Source organism: Poecilia reticulata, chromosome 2 (assembly GCF_904066995.2).
Source record: "Poecilia reticulata chromosome 2, P_reticulata-male-v2, whole genome shotgun sequence".
Taxonomy (NCBI): Eukaryota; Metazoa; Chordata; class Actinopteri; order Cyprinodontiformes; family Poeciliidae; genus Poecilia; species Poecilia reticulata.
This window is the reverse complement of record NC_088831.1, coordinates 33,141,039-33,154,070: the sequence shown is the minus strand read 5'-3', so window position 1 is coordinate 33,154,070 and position 13,032 is coordinate 33,141,039. Positions and strand designations below refer to the sequence as shown.

The following is a 13,032-nucleotide window of genomic DNA, read 5'->3' as shown; positions in this document are numbered from 1 at the left end:
ATGCTGTCAAACCTCTTAATTCTTCAAGGATCTCTCAGATTTCTTTATCTCACATCATCGTATTTACAAATTCCTCTAGTCTTTAGAATTTTATATCGGATTTCAACATGGTGAAAATCAAAGGGAAGCTGAAATGTTTCTCGAGCAGAAACTGAAAAGAATCTGACCAAAACTTGACTAATTGCATAGCCCGCCTCTCTTCTATTCTCAATGCTTGTTAAACATCTGCACATGCAGACGCCCCTTAGGCATTTAATCTAACTGTACTCCACCTGCATGCAGACATATATAAGGTTACATACAGTACTGCGAAAAGCTCTGCTGGGAGAGTATAATGGGGCTGATGACAGCATTCAGGTTATGGGTTTCCTTCCCCTCTGGCTCGTTCTTACTGAAGCCAGAGCCTCGGGAAGTTCCCTAAAGACACAAGTACAGGCTTTGTGTTATTACACGTAACATTATATCAGTTCAGAGGCCATCCTGACACCAGAGGAAGCACACGCTGTGATAAATGTGGACGACAGGTCAGACTGGGGGGTCACAGAGTCGGAGCAGAGTTTCGTGTGTGGTCCCCAGAAAGTTATGTGCTGTTTGGACGTGTCCATGTTTATATGCATCTAATGCATGTGCTGTGTGTGGGTGTTGGGGCTGAGTCACAATGCTAAACACAACGGCCCACAGAGGATTGGCACAGCCACACAGGCCTTTTTCTTTCCAGAGTGTTTATTTAAACAGAGAAGCTGAAATAAAGATGCACCAATCAGAATTGTGTGTGTTTTTGTACAGCTTTGACCTGCCGAAACAGATTTTTTTTTTTTATCTTAAAAGCCGATCCTTTTAAAACAGGAAGTTTCAAAAACAGCCTTTAAGCTATTTATACACTAGCCTTCCTTCTGTGGGGGGTCATTAATTAGTTGTAATGGGAGCGGAGGCGACGTCATGCACATGTGAGTGCCGTTGCTGTAAAAACGGGAAACAAAGTTATTGGCATCTTTAGCATGTTATGACAGCATTTAGTTCTACTTGAAGGTTTGAGCTCCTGGAACAAAGACTTCAGACTAGACTTAGACACGTGGTCCGGGAATTGAGTTATTAACGACGTCATTGTCAAGACAAACTAAAAAGGCCTTTCTTTGACACGTTCAGTAGGTTTATATTTCAAATCAGAAAAATATCACACTTTATGATGATCCAGGAAAAATACAAATCAGCAGAGTTTATGTACATGCTTCAAAAAGTAAAAAAAAAGATATATGCTTAGGCATAAAATTAAGGGCAAATGGTATCAGAATTGAATTCTGCTTACATAAATTATTAGCAGAGTAGTTGAGAAAGTGTTTGCTTAGGTCGATAGAGACTTGAGACTTGATGAGCACTTGTCTTCTTGAAACTTGACTTGGACTTGTCCGTCAGTGATGTCAGATGTGACTTAACTTAACTCTGACATTTTCAAAAGGCTTCCAGTGCTTTCAAGTCCAGGGTGTTTCAAAGCAGGCAAAGACTGAAATCTTGTCAAACTTAAACAGAGTTACTTCCAGGTACTCCATCCAGCCTTTATGTTTGCTGAAAGTATTGCTCTTTTGTAGCTAGACAGAATAACAGAAATGTATTAATTCAATTCAAAAATGCTAAATCAAATGTTGTTTTAACTCGTATTATTCAAGGTTCTTCAAGAAGTTGAAATGAAATATCTCCATAGAACTTGTGTATTTCCTATAATGTCATTATTAGACCCATTAAAAATACATAACATGGAGTTTTTTTTATCAGTAACAACTTCCACACTGAAGACTCTGAAAGTTGACCACTGATTCTGTTCAAAAACCAATTTCTTGATGTATATGAAACAAAGACGTTTAAGGCCAACATCAATTCTTTTTGACTTTTTAAAAAATATCTGCTTATAGGAAACAATACAAGAGGGTCCTGTACAGCATCGTTACCATCCAGAAGAACTACCGTGCTCACTTTTGGAGACGCGCCTTCCTGCGCCTGCGCTTGGCTGCCGTCGTCCTGCAGAAACACCGCAGGGGACAATTTGCTCGGTCCGTCTGCCACAAACTTAGGGAGGAAAAGCGGAGGCGGGAGGAAGAGGAGAAGAAAAGAAGAGAAGAGGAAGAGGAGAGGAGGCGCTTAGAGGAGGAGAGGGAAAGGATGGAGGAGGAGGAGAGACGGAAAGAAGAGGAGAGACTTAAGGAGGAAGAGGAGAGCAAGAGGAGGGCAGAAGAGGAGGAGGAGCAGAGACTGATGAAGGAGAAAGAAGAACAGCAGAAATTGGCAGCTAAAGGGGATACAACAAGGTAGAATGTAGTTTTTGTGTTTGTTGTGTAACTTTCTTTACTTTATACTCTACTTATAAAATCAATATTCTATCTGTAGGAACTCCCTTGTGAATGGTGCTTGCCCTAAGGTAACTCAATTTCATCTTCCGCTTCTAAAATAATAACTCAAACATGATGTGGTAGAATTTTCTGAACCGTTCTGGTCAACAGCAGGATCTCACCCAGACTCCGACCAACAACCACACCTCTGAGGAGGAGAGCCGCCAGATGGAGGAGATCCTGCGTCTCGAGCGGGAGATCGAGCGTCTGCAGAAGCAGCAGGAGGACGGCGTGTCTCTCCTCGGGGACGTTTCCCGCGAGGAGCTGCGTCAGATGAGGGACGCTGAGATCTACAGGCTGGAGAAGGAGGCGTCTCGCGTGGCAACGGAGTTCCTGGACCTGCTGGACTTCGGAGGGCTAGAGCCATCGCTCTCAAGCGAGGAAAATCTCCACGAAGTGAATGAATCGGCAGCTCCTTTGGCCGAGGAGGAAGTGGACGAGGGTTTCCCCGCGGAGGACGAATGTGTTCCTTTGCCGGACTTTCCTCCCCCAGCTACGGTTCCTCTTGATACGGACGTGTTTCAAAGTATTCCTCCTCCTCCCCCTGCCTTTGCAGAAGGAGTCATGGTGTCCTCATCCTCAGGTCCTCAATCTGCACCAGAAAAACTCCCCCCTGCCACCTCTAATGGACTTAATCATACCCCCATTGTTACAGACTCCCAAACCCGTCCCCCTCCTCCTTCTCCTCTTATAGTGACTAATGGAGAAAGGCAGCCATGCCAGACAACTACCAGGACTTTGGATTTTGTGCCTTTGAATGATGTGCCATCGCAGTCAAACCTGCCAGACACAGAGTCAGACTATGATCAGGAGGAGTTTGAGGAGGCCCATGGGAGCTCAGGTGCTAGCATCAACGATGGCCATATCACAGACGAGGAGGTGTTACGAGAATCCTCCTGCACACAAAACAGCCTGGATTCTTTCAGAGGCAGCTCAGACTCTGTAAGTTCAGCTTCTGCTGAATATTTATCTATCAAACCTTTCTTGCCACATTGAAACCCCATTTAATTTTATTTGATAGACCAACAACCAGGAGTAGGATTGTTGTTCATCTGAAAGTTGAACCTCTGCCTCAGTCTTCTGTAGCCTCTCAGCTAGAGGTGGACAATAAATCAGTAACAATATATATGGTGATAGGCACGTGACCAGTATCAATAAATGATATGTTCTATATAATGCTGAATAATTTCACTAAACTCTGATCCAACATTCTGGTGAATGTAGGCAGAGGAAAGGCTTAAGCTACTCTAACAGCCAGCTAAAACTTATCAACTAATTCGCTCACTCTTTGGTTACCTATAGCAACAACCTGTTGAGTAGCATGTGGCTACCTAGCAACAAGTTGTTGAGTAACTTGTACAGCAGCAGTTTCAGGTTTCTTCCACCGTGCCTCATAACTGCTTAAAAATAAAAAAAAACAGTGGCATGGAGTGGAAGAAGAAAATGAGTACAACAGCTTGAGGGGAAATGGTGGATTAAAAGGTCACTTTGTTAGCTTGGCCGTATTTTAGGTATTTAAAGCAATAAACAAATCAATAATTATCAATATCTACTGATATGAAACCCTTATATTGTGATACATTTCACTAAATCGTCCAGCGACACTTAATAGGTTTGCTCCGTCTTTCACTCCATCCATCCTCCCATCAACTTTCACCAGCTTCATAATTCTGCCACTACCAGGTGGCCTTCTGAGAATGCTGTGTACAGGGCGATATGCAGTGTAGGTTTTCCCCCCATGTAGTCTAAAAGTTTCAGCTCTGGTTTCCTCAGACTAGGCGACCTTGTTCTTCATGTTTGCTGTGTTTCCTTCGTGACTTGTGGCAAACTTTAAACAGGACTTCTTATGGTTGTCTTCCTCCCTCACCTGAAGGCTAGATTTGTGGTGTGTGCAACTAAAAGTTGTCCTAGCATGAGATTCTCCCACCTCAACCATGGAAGCTCCTCCGGACTGTCCATCGGCTATTGGATGCTTCTCTTCGCCTGACATTTTTTGGAGATGTGTCATGTGGTCTCCATTTTGAGATGTGTTTTTGATCAGGGCTTTGAACAGTGAGCTGTTCAAAGGTTGGGATATTAGGTAATAATCAAACCCTGCTTCTAGCTTCTTTACAGCTTTAGCTCTGATGTGCCTGATGTGTTCTTTGGTCTTCATGTGGTTTTGTTCTCTAATGTTCAACAAACCTCTGAGGCCTTCACAGAACAGCTGAATTTATACCGAGATCAAGTTGCACACATGTGAGCTCGATTTCCTTATTAGGTGACGATTAATTGGTTGCACTGGATGTTATTTGATAGCATGAGAGAAGAAAGTGCTTGAAACGGTTTTACTCTACGTTATGCTGGTCTAACACATAAAATCAGAATAAAATACATAAAAGTGTGTAGGTGTGACATAGCAGAATGTGTTCAAGAGATTTGAAAAACTTTTGCGAGTCACTGTATTATAAACCAAGTCACTGAAAGTAACATCTGAAGCAAGTAGACATAAACTACTCGAAATATGCATTATTAAAGTTGAAACCTAAACGAGAGCTCACTGAGGTTGCTCTCACATGCACCAAAACACCAAGAATGTCCGGTGTTTATTATTTTGCTTTAACGTATGACTTCTCCACACATGATCCTTTGCTGCGTTGCCTGCCGCTGTTACCACAAGGCCCAGCTCACATGGAAACAACAATGAAGCTGACTAGAAATCATTTGTTTTGGCTCCGCAGATGTGGCTGCATTTGAGCCTAAATGGAAGATACCGCTGGCTTAGCAGAGCCTTCAGTCTGAACTTTGTGGCATCAGCAGAATGTCAGAGGAAAAGAAAAATGTTGTATGTGTTGGCGTGCAGAAACGTGCATCTGTGTCGGTGTGAAGGGACGGCTTTTAAAGATTTCTGCAAGCGAGTTCAGACAGAATGTCAGAAGTGAAATCACAGAATCGTGCAGATCTAAATGGAGCGGTCGTTAATTATACTTGCAGCTCAAGGATTTTATTTATTTTATTTTTTTACCTGATGCATGTTGAGCAAAGCGTTGCTGTGTATTTCACATCCACCCAGAGTGAAGCAACATCACAGTGCTGCTGTGTTTCAGTTCATTGACAGTGACGAGGAGAATGACGGCTACGTGGACACAGACGAGGAGATTTCCAACGGGAGAGTGAGTTTGCTGAATGGCACTGGGCCTCCATATTTCCATGGCTACCTCTACATGAAGGGTGAGTACCTATCCACTGCCCATGAGGCATGCAAACGATTAATGCACAGCTTAAATATGCCGACCGTGGGTCTTTCAGACTGGTTCGCATCCTTGCATTTCAGCCACCAGAAGCAGCAGCGTTTTAAGTGAAATATCTCGTCACATTTTAAAACGATCCAATCAACATCTCAGGTGGACTCATGATCCCATGGCGTCGCCGCTGGTGTGTGCTCAAAGACGAGACCTTCATGTGGTTCCGGGCCAAACAGGATTCCCTCAAATCTGGCTGGCTTTACAAAAAAGGCGGAGGGATGTCCACTTTGTCTCGGCGCAACTGGAAGATGCGATGGTTTGTCCTGCGCGAGGCAAAACTCATGTACTTCGAGAACGACAGCGAAGAGAAGCTGAAAGGAACGATAGACATCCGTGCAGCCAAGTAAGAAACCTTGAATAAATGTCATACAGTGTCAAGTATTTTAAAGTTGTTGTTTTTTTTCCGTATTGTCACAATACAACCACTTATATTTAACTTTTTAAGTGGAAAGAAGATGATAAACGGGCCTCAAAATAGCTTACAAGTCTGAAAAGTGCGTTGTGCTTTTACTTTCAGACCCCCTAATATCCTAATACCTCTAGATAAAGTCAAGTGCATCAAATTTCCTTCAGAAAACACCCTCGTAGGAAACAATCTGTAAAATTGACAACTGTCGTTATATATATATTTTTTAAATCTGCCCTCGAGTTGCAGTAAACTACAGACCAACATGTGGGAGGAGGTGCCTCAGTCAGATAAGACCAAAACTAAACTTTTTTGGACTAAAAGCCCAAAAAACTAACCCTGCACATGACCCTGAACACACCATGACTGCCATAAAATTAAAATGCGTTGGCAGCAGCATCTTTCTGTCAGGATATTGACTCTGTAAAGCATTAACTAAAGGATGCTGAATTCAAACACAGATTTTTATTTATTTTGAAACTTCTTTGACCATCGTTGCTTTCTGCTTTAAGTTGGTTTGTTGCATAAAAGCCAAATTTAATTAACTGAAGTTTGTGGCTGCAGCAGGACAAATGTTAAAAGGTTTAAAGGGTATAAACTTTTTTTGCAAAGCACTGCACTAATCATTTTATCATTGTCAAAAATAACTCTGCATGTCTTTTTAAAGGGAGATTGTGGACAACCACGAGAAGGAAAATGCTCTGAACATTGTCACTGAGGAGAGGACTTATCAGATCTATGCTGAGTCCCCTGAAGATGCCAGGTAAATTATATTCCCATTATCTCCGTTTGTCTTGCTTTCTGCCAAGTGCTGCTTTTTTAAATTGTCTCAACCTACAAGTATAGAAATTAAGTTCCCCCTTGTGGTTGCCCGATGGAAGTTCACGGTTTAATTAGCAATTATGTGTTTGCTGACTTTGTGCTTTCTGAACTCCCTCTGACCCACTCAGTGGTTGGTTCAATGTGCTGAGTCGGGTCCACAGCGCCAGCCCGGAGCAGCTCCTGGAGATGCACCACGAACAGGCCAACCCAAAGAATGCTGTGGTGAGTGCCTCGGCTCCAGCCTCAGTTATTTTTTTATTTATTTTTTTTATTGTACAGTGAGAAGTGAATAAACATGTAACTGATTCCACTAAAGTATGAAGGTCCAGTCCAGTTTTGAGGTTAGATTATAACTTTGGTTTTACTTGAAGTATTTGAAACTGAAGCTCTCTGATCCGTAGCAAGGTTAATTTATCTGACCTACAGCTTCTCTCTTGCAGCCTTTAGCAGGAGTCGATGTCTACAGAAAATATTTAGCATTTAAAAGGGAAAGCTTTTCATTCACACCACCATTTTTTTCTTTCTAGGGTACACTAGATGTGGGTTTGATTGATTCTGTTTGTGCATCAGATAACCCAGACAGGTGAGTTTCTAAATGTCATTTCACCTAATAGGATCTTTCAACATCTTTAATTTCTTTATGAATTGCTTCTATGCAATCAGACTGTCTTTAAACATTTAATTTGGTCTTGATCAGCAGTTTGCTTTGCCTTTTGACTGCTCTCTCTCCCTTTTTTTATCATGTTCTGGTATCTCTCTGTGATTGCATTTTGGTTGGTTGACCCATTGCAAATGCAGAATGTAAACAAAGAGAAGGCAAAGGAACAATTATAGCGGATAAACAGTCTCCGAAAGCAAGGCTGTCATGATCTGGACTGTTTTTTTACAGATGCAATTCCTTTAAGGAAAGGCATTTGCCAAGGAGTCATTAAAATCATTGTCACTTTTGTGCAGTCTGCATAACATTTTAATTGATGTCATTTTGTCCCTTTTTCCACTCAATTTTAAATTTTGTTTACAGATCTGCAACAATTACCTATTTTACTGACAGATCAAATATTTTATTGAAGTGAGTGTTACTGCACTAAAAGTTACATTTTCTGATAGTTCCCCTAACTAAGGAAAATGTATCTGAATTCAGACAAATAGGGAGCTGAAACCGATACAGTGACATTATTGTCAAGAGTGTCTTGTTGGGAATAATCCAGACAGATCAACAAACCAGCATTTATGACACAGTTTTGCAAAAAAATATGCTCAAAAAAGTTTGTGATTTAAAATGCGGTTGCATTATTTACTGGGGTTGCTACAATACGTCAGTCTGAATCAGGGGTGTCCAAAGTCGGTCCTCGAGGGCCGGCGTCCTGCACGTTTTAGTTCTCTCCCTGGTGGTAGTAACAACCTTTTCAGCAGGTCAATGTTCCTCTTAGGCCTTCTAATGAGCCATCATTTGATCCATGTGCGTTAAACCAGGGAGAGAACTAAAACATGCAGGACGCCGGCCCTCGAGGACCGACTTTGGGCACCCCTGGTCTGAATAGACCAACAACAGACATCACAATCTTTGTTTGGTCTGGCACCCCAAGACCAATCATTTGAAAATGCCTTGATCTAAAACAAAACAAAATGCCTAAAAGCGAGACATTTTTATGCCGGAATAATTTATAGGTAACACATTTTCTCCCAGTAAATTCACGGCAACTTGATAAAAAGCCAAAATCCCCCAGACAGTGTAAAAAGCTCTTTTATGAGACCAATTTCAAATATCTGAAGATCTGGCTGCTTGGAGGGAGAATATGTAGATTTGAGGTGTGGTTTAACACTTTTTGCAAAGTCCTTTTTTTTTTTTTTTTTTTTTTTTTTTTTTTAAGAAAAATCTTCAAAGTGATATTTTCTCTCTCTAGACCAAACTCCTTTGTGATCATCACGGCCAACAGAGTGATCCACTGCAACACAGACACGCCTGAGGAGATGCACCACTGGATCGGTCTGCTGCAAAAGTCTAAAGGAGATACAAAAGTCGATGGGCAGGAGTTCCTAGTTAGAGGTCAGCCTGGGTCTGGATTTCTATACATGTATAGTGATAGATTTTCATACAGAAGATTAAACTTAAGTAATCAATATTCTAAGTAGCAATCCATGACAACATGTCGGTTTTAATTCTCAGGCTGGCTGCATAAAGAAATGAAGTCAGGAGCAAAGAGTACCTCTCTGAAGCTGAAGAAGCGCTGGTTTGTTCTCACCACAAACTCCCTCGACTACTACAAGTCATCAGAGCGCAATGCAACTAAACTGGGAACACTGGTCTTGAACAGCCTCTGTTCTGTGATGCAACCGGATGAGAAAGTCTTCAAGGACTCTGGTAGGTTTAACATCAGTTAGCGCCATCATTTCTGATCTTTTTTTTTGCATATGTTGACTTCACTCCCGCATATATCCCGTGTCTCTTTTCTCCACTCCTCCCAGGTTACTGGAATATCATTGTTTATGGGCGTAAACACTCTTACCGACTTTATACTAAAATGCTGAATGAAGCCATGCGGTGGGCAAATGCCATACAGGGAGTGATAGACAACAAAGTTCCCATCGAAACACCGACTCAGCAACTCATCAGGGACATCAAGGTGATGAACCTCTTAGTTTGACTTTTTGTTGTGATTCACTGATGACTGATGACTTGAAGAATTGATGATGTATCTCAGAACTGACCACTCCAAATATTTCAGTAAAATGACAAACATTCTTTCTAGCTTAGCAAACCTTTGGCAGGGAGACACACGGTTGTGAAGTGAGGTACTTGAACTGTGTGCTGTGCTGTTCGTGTGGTTTTGCTTTTCCAGAACATCACCACTTTCTTCCTACCATTCATCCAGACTTTGTGACATTAAACTCTGTAATAATTCTTCCAGTTCTATCGTAGCATACATTTCTTTGTATTAGGACTAATTTACACAAGATTGAGACCATATTTTCAATACTTAAAATTACTTTGAGCTTGGAAGGTCTCCACAGGTTCTTGGTGAAGTCTTCTTGTTCTTATTGCGACTGCAGTTCACTCTCCTTTCTGTGTGGTAGCATTTGGGTTGTTTTGAGCATGCACAAATCTTCCATGCACAGGTTGTGTTGGTTTATAATGGGAGTAGCAGAATCTCAGGGTAGTGTGTGTGTGTGTGTGTGTGTGTGTGTGTGTGTGTGTGTGTGTGTGTGTGTGTGTGCGTGCGTGCGTGTGTGTGTGTGGTAGTGGCAGCAATTATCTGGTGTGGATTAATTATCAGAAAATGTAAAGCAGGCCTCACTCCAAGGCTACAACCTCATTACACCCACAGTGGGCTGGAGGTACTCCAAGAAAATTAATGTGACACTCTTGGCGCCTAGGCTGCTATGTACTGCAGTGTGTAATGTCTTCAGCAGCAAATGCTGCTCTACACTTGTACATCATAGAAATTGTTGTGCACTGGCCTCGTCCAGTGGACATATATTCAAACTGTCCAGACTTGGCTGTGCTACTTGCTGGGAGACTGAATAGAGTGTTTTTGGGGTGACTTCAAATGAAAAACAGAATTTTCATGCTTTTTTTCATGCTGCCTTCCAGACAGCCCTGTGGTTAAAATTATTGCATAATCCTCAGCAAGACTGAAGCATGAGTGCAGAAAACTGTAAAAGAAATAGGTCAATTTATCAGATAGCAGAAGTGTTGAGAAACATCCTCATTCAGATGTGATCCCTCCGCTGTACCATTGAGGTAGGATGAGTAGCACAAGGAATTTATTTGGCAATTGCTAAGAACATAGTAGCCTTATGAAATGCCCTCACAGTAAAATGCTATTTGTATTCATTCCAGCCATGTTTGAGAAATGCTGAAGACTTTAAATCTTAATTTGGTGAGAAGCATTCTTTGTGAGTCAGTTAATGAAGGCATGAAATAACAAATTTGTGATTTTGCTGTTACAGGAGAGTAGTTTAAATGTGGAGGCTGTGGAGCAGACATACTGGAGGAACCCCATCCTGAGATATACCCAGCATCCTTTGCACTCCCCCCTTCTACCTCTGCCTTATGGAGATGTCAGCGTCCACTGTGAGTTTTCATTCACACAGTTTTCAAAGTTATGTTTTTTTATTTGTATTGTCCAATAGTGCATTCAGAAAAACCTTTTTATGAACATTCTTGAGGACATCCAAAGATTTGTGTCAGCTATAAGGTGATCCTCCTGATGTAATAATTTTGATAAGTTTTCTTTCTGCATTCTGTCCCACTAACTATTTTTGTATGGTTTCGGTTTGAAGTATTCAATGGGTGTGATTAAAAGAAAATAATTTTCTCTGTCTAAGCAAACCGTTCTCCCCGCTACGTCTTTTAGTGCAAAAGGAAAAAGGTTACACCAGCCTGCAGGACGAAGCCGTGAAGATTTTTAACTCGCTGCAGGAGATGGAGGCCGTGTCAGACCCGGTGCCAATCATTCAGGGAATCCTGCAAACCTGTCAAGACTTGAGGCCGTTACGAGATGAAGTTTACTGTCAGCTGATCAAACAGACCAATCACGTCCCGCACCCCAACAGTCCCGCCAACCGAGCCCACTGGCATCTCCTGACCTCCATGAGCTGCACCTTCCTGCCCAGCCGAGGAATCCTGCGCTACCTCAAGTTTCACCTGAAAAGGTGAAGCTCTGCTTGGACTAAAGCGATGAAAAGTTTGAGCTCTGGTCTGAACGTTTGTTGTTGTTTTTTTGCACCTCTGCGTTTTCTTCAGGATTAAGGAGTTGTTTCCTGGGACAGAAATTGAAATGTTTGCCCATTTTATCGGGGAGTCTCTGAAGAAGACAAAGACAAGAGAGTTTGTTCCATCCCAGGAGGAGATCGTGGCACTTCTTACCAGGCAGGAAATGACCACCACAGTCTACTGCCACGGAGGAGGCTCTTGTAAGATCTCCATCAACTCTCACACCACCGCTGGAGAGGTAAGTAGACCACAATCACTGCTGATTGATTAGTTTTCCTGGTGTCGAAACAAATCCAACTTTAAAAAGTCATTTTTAGAAGATTGTTAATACACAGCACAGCTGGACAGTACTTAATCTTCTCCTGAAACTCAGTGCACAAGGTTGGAATATACAATTGAGGAATCCTTGACCACTCCTCTTTTTTACTATCTGTCTGTAGTGTCCAGGCTCCTAGGTTCTCTTTTCATTTTCTCTCTTGAGCTCTCTCCAGAGGTTTCTAAAAGAATTAGGTCTGGGGACTGAGGTTAAACCACTCCTGTGTTGATTTAACCATATATTTTGGATCATTACCCTTATCAAAGACCCAATGATGAGTTGTGGTTGTTTCCTGCTAGAAGTCACCACATGTTTATCTACATTTTGCTGGTACACCATCAATCAAAAAAAAAAAAAACCTAAATCACACATCCCCTTTATGGATTACTTTAAGGCCATGTGTCACATCGTATTTATATACAAGGAACGTGTGATGCTGTAGATTACTAAAGTAAAATTCCTAGACTCTGATCTGCAAAGTAAATTAATCACCAGCAATTTTGTTACCTTTTATATCTTAAAATGTGATTTTTACTACTTTAAACAAATGTACTGAATGTAGAAAAAAAAATCATTTGCGCATCTTTACAACTGGTGACACTAAGGGCGAAAGCTGCTTTGTTAAACATATGACTATTTCTTCTCTTTGTCAGGTGGTGGAGAAGCTGATCAGAGGTCTGGCTATGGAGGACAGCAGAAACATGTTTGCGCTCTTTGAGCACAACAATACTGTGGACAAAGCTGTGGAAAGCAGGGTGCTCGTGGCTGATGTTCTAGCTAAATTTGAAAGGTATGCATGAACTTTTTTTTTCTTTCTCCCCAGACATTATCTTTAATCAGAGACACACAGAAATCTGTGTCCTGGGGATGACAGCGATATGAAGACGAGGTAATAAAATTGGATAAAACCAGATGTGGGAGTGACAGGTTTACGGCTTTCTCTCCCCAGACTGGCTGGCAGTGAGGAGGCTCGGGATGAGGGCCAGTGGAGGCTGTATTTTAAACTCTACTGTTTCCTGGATGTTGAAAGCATGCCAAAGGAAGGAGTGGAGTTTGCGTTCATGTTTGAGCAGGTTTGTTTTTTCGGATTTCAATGAAATTTGAAT

The 13,032-nt window shown here is 41.8% G+C and overlaps 1 protein-coding gene across 2 annotated transcripts in view; it reads left to right on the top strand.

The window, feature by feature from the left end:
- Positions 1–13,032, top strand: part of myo10l3 (myosin X, like 3) — a 67,847-nt gene that overhangs the window by 51,889 nt on the left and 2,926 nt on the right. The window contains exons 23-38 of one of the 2 annotated variants that reach the window (XM_008403966.3): positions 1,908–2,300; positions 2,380–2,410; positions 2,493–3,323; positions 5,468–5,591; positions 5,765–6,008; positions 6,739–6,834; positions 7,022–7,115; positions 7,421–7,476; positions 8,798–8,940; positions 9,061–9,255; positions 9,360–9,517; positions 10,845–10,968; positions 11,252–11,549; positions 11,641–11,848; positions 12,580–12,716; positions 12,876–12,999. In XM_008403966.3, coding sequence (XP_008402188.1) covers positions 1,908–2,300; positions 2,380–2,410; positions 2,493–3,323; positions 5,468–5,591; positions 5,765–6,008; positions 6,739–6,834; positions 7,022–7,115; positions 7,421–7,476; positions 8,798–8,940; positions 9,061–9,255; positions 9,360–9,517; positions 10,845–10,968; positions 11,252–11,549; positions 11,641–11,848; positions 12,580–12,716; positions 12,876–12,999 — 3,256 coding nt within the window. The remainder of the gene's footprint in view (positions 1–1,907; positions 2,301–2,379; positions 2,411–2,492; positions 3,324–5,467; positions 5,592–5,764; positions 6,009–6,738; positions 6,835–7,021; positions 7,116–7,420; positions 7,477–8,797; positions 8,941–9,060; positions 9,256–9,359; positions 9,518–10,844; positions 10,969–11,251; positions 11,550–11,640; positions 11,849–12,579; positions 12,717–12,875; positions 13,000–13,032) is intronic. The other variant, XM_017303500.2, reaches the window with a different exon arrangement.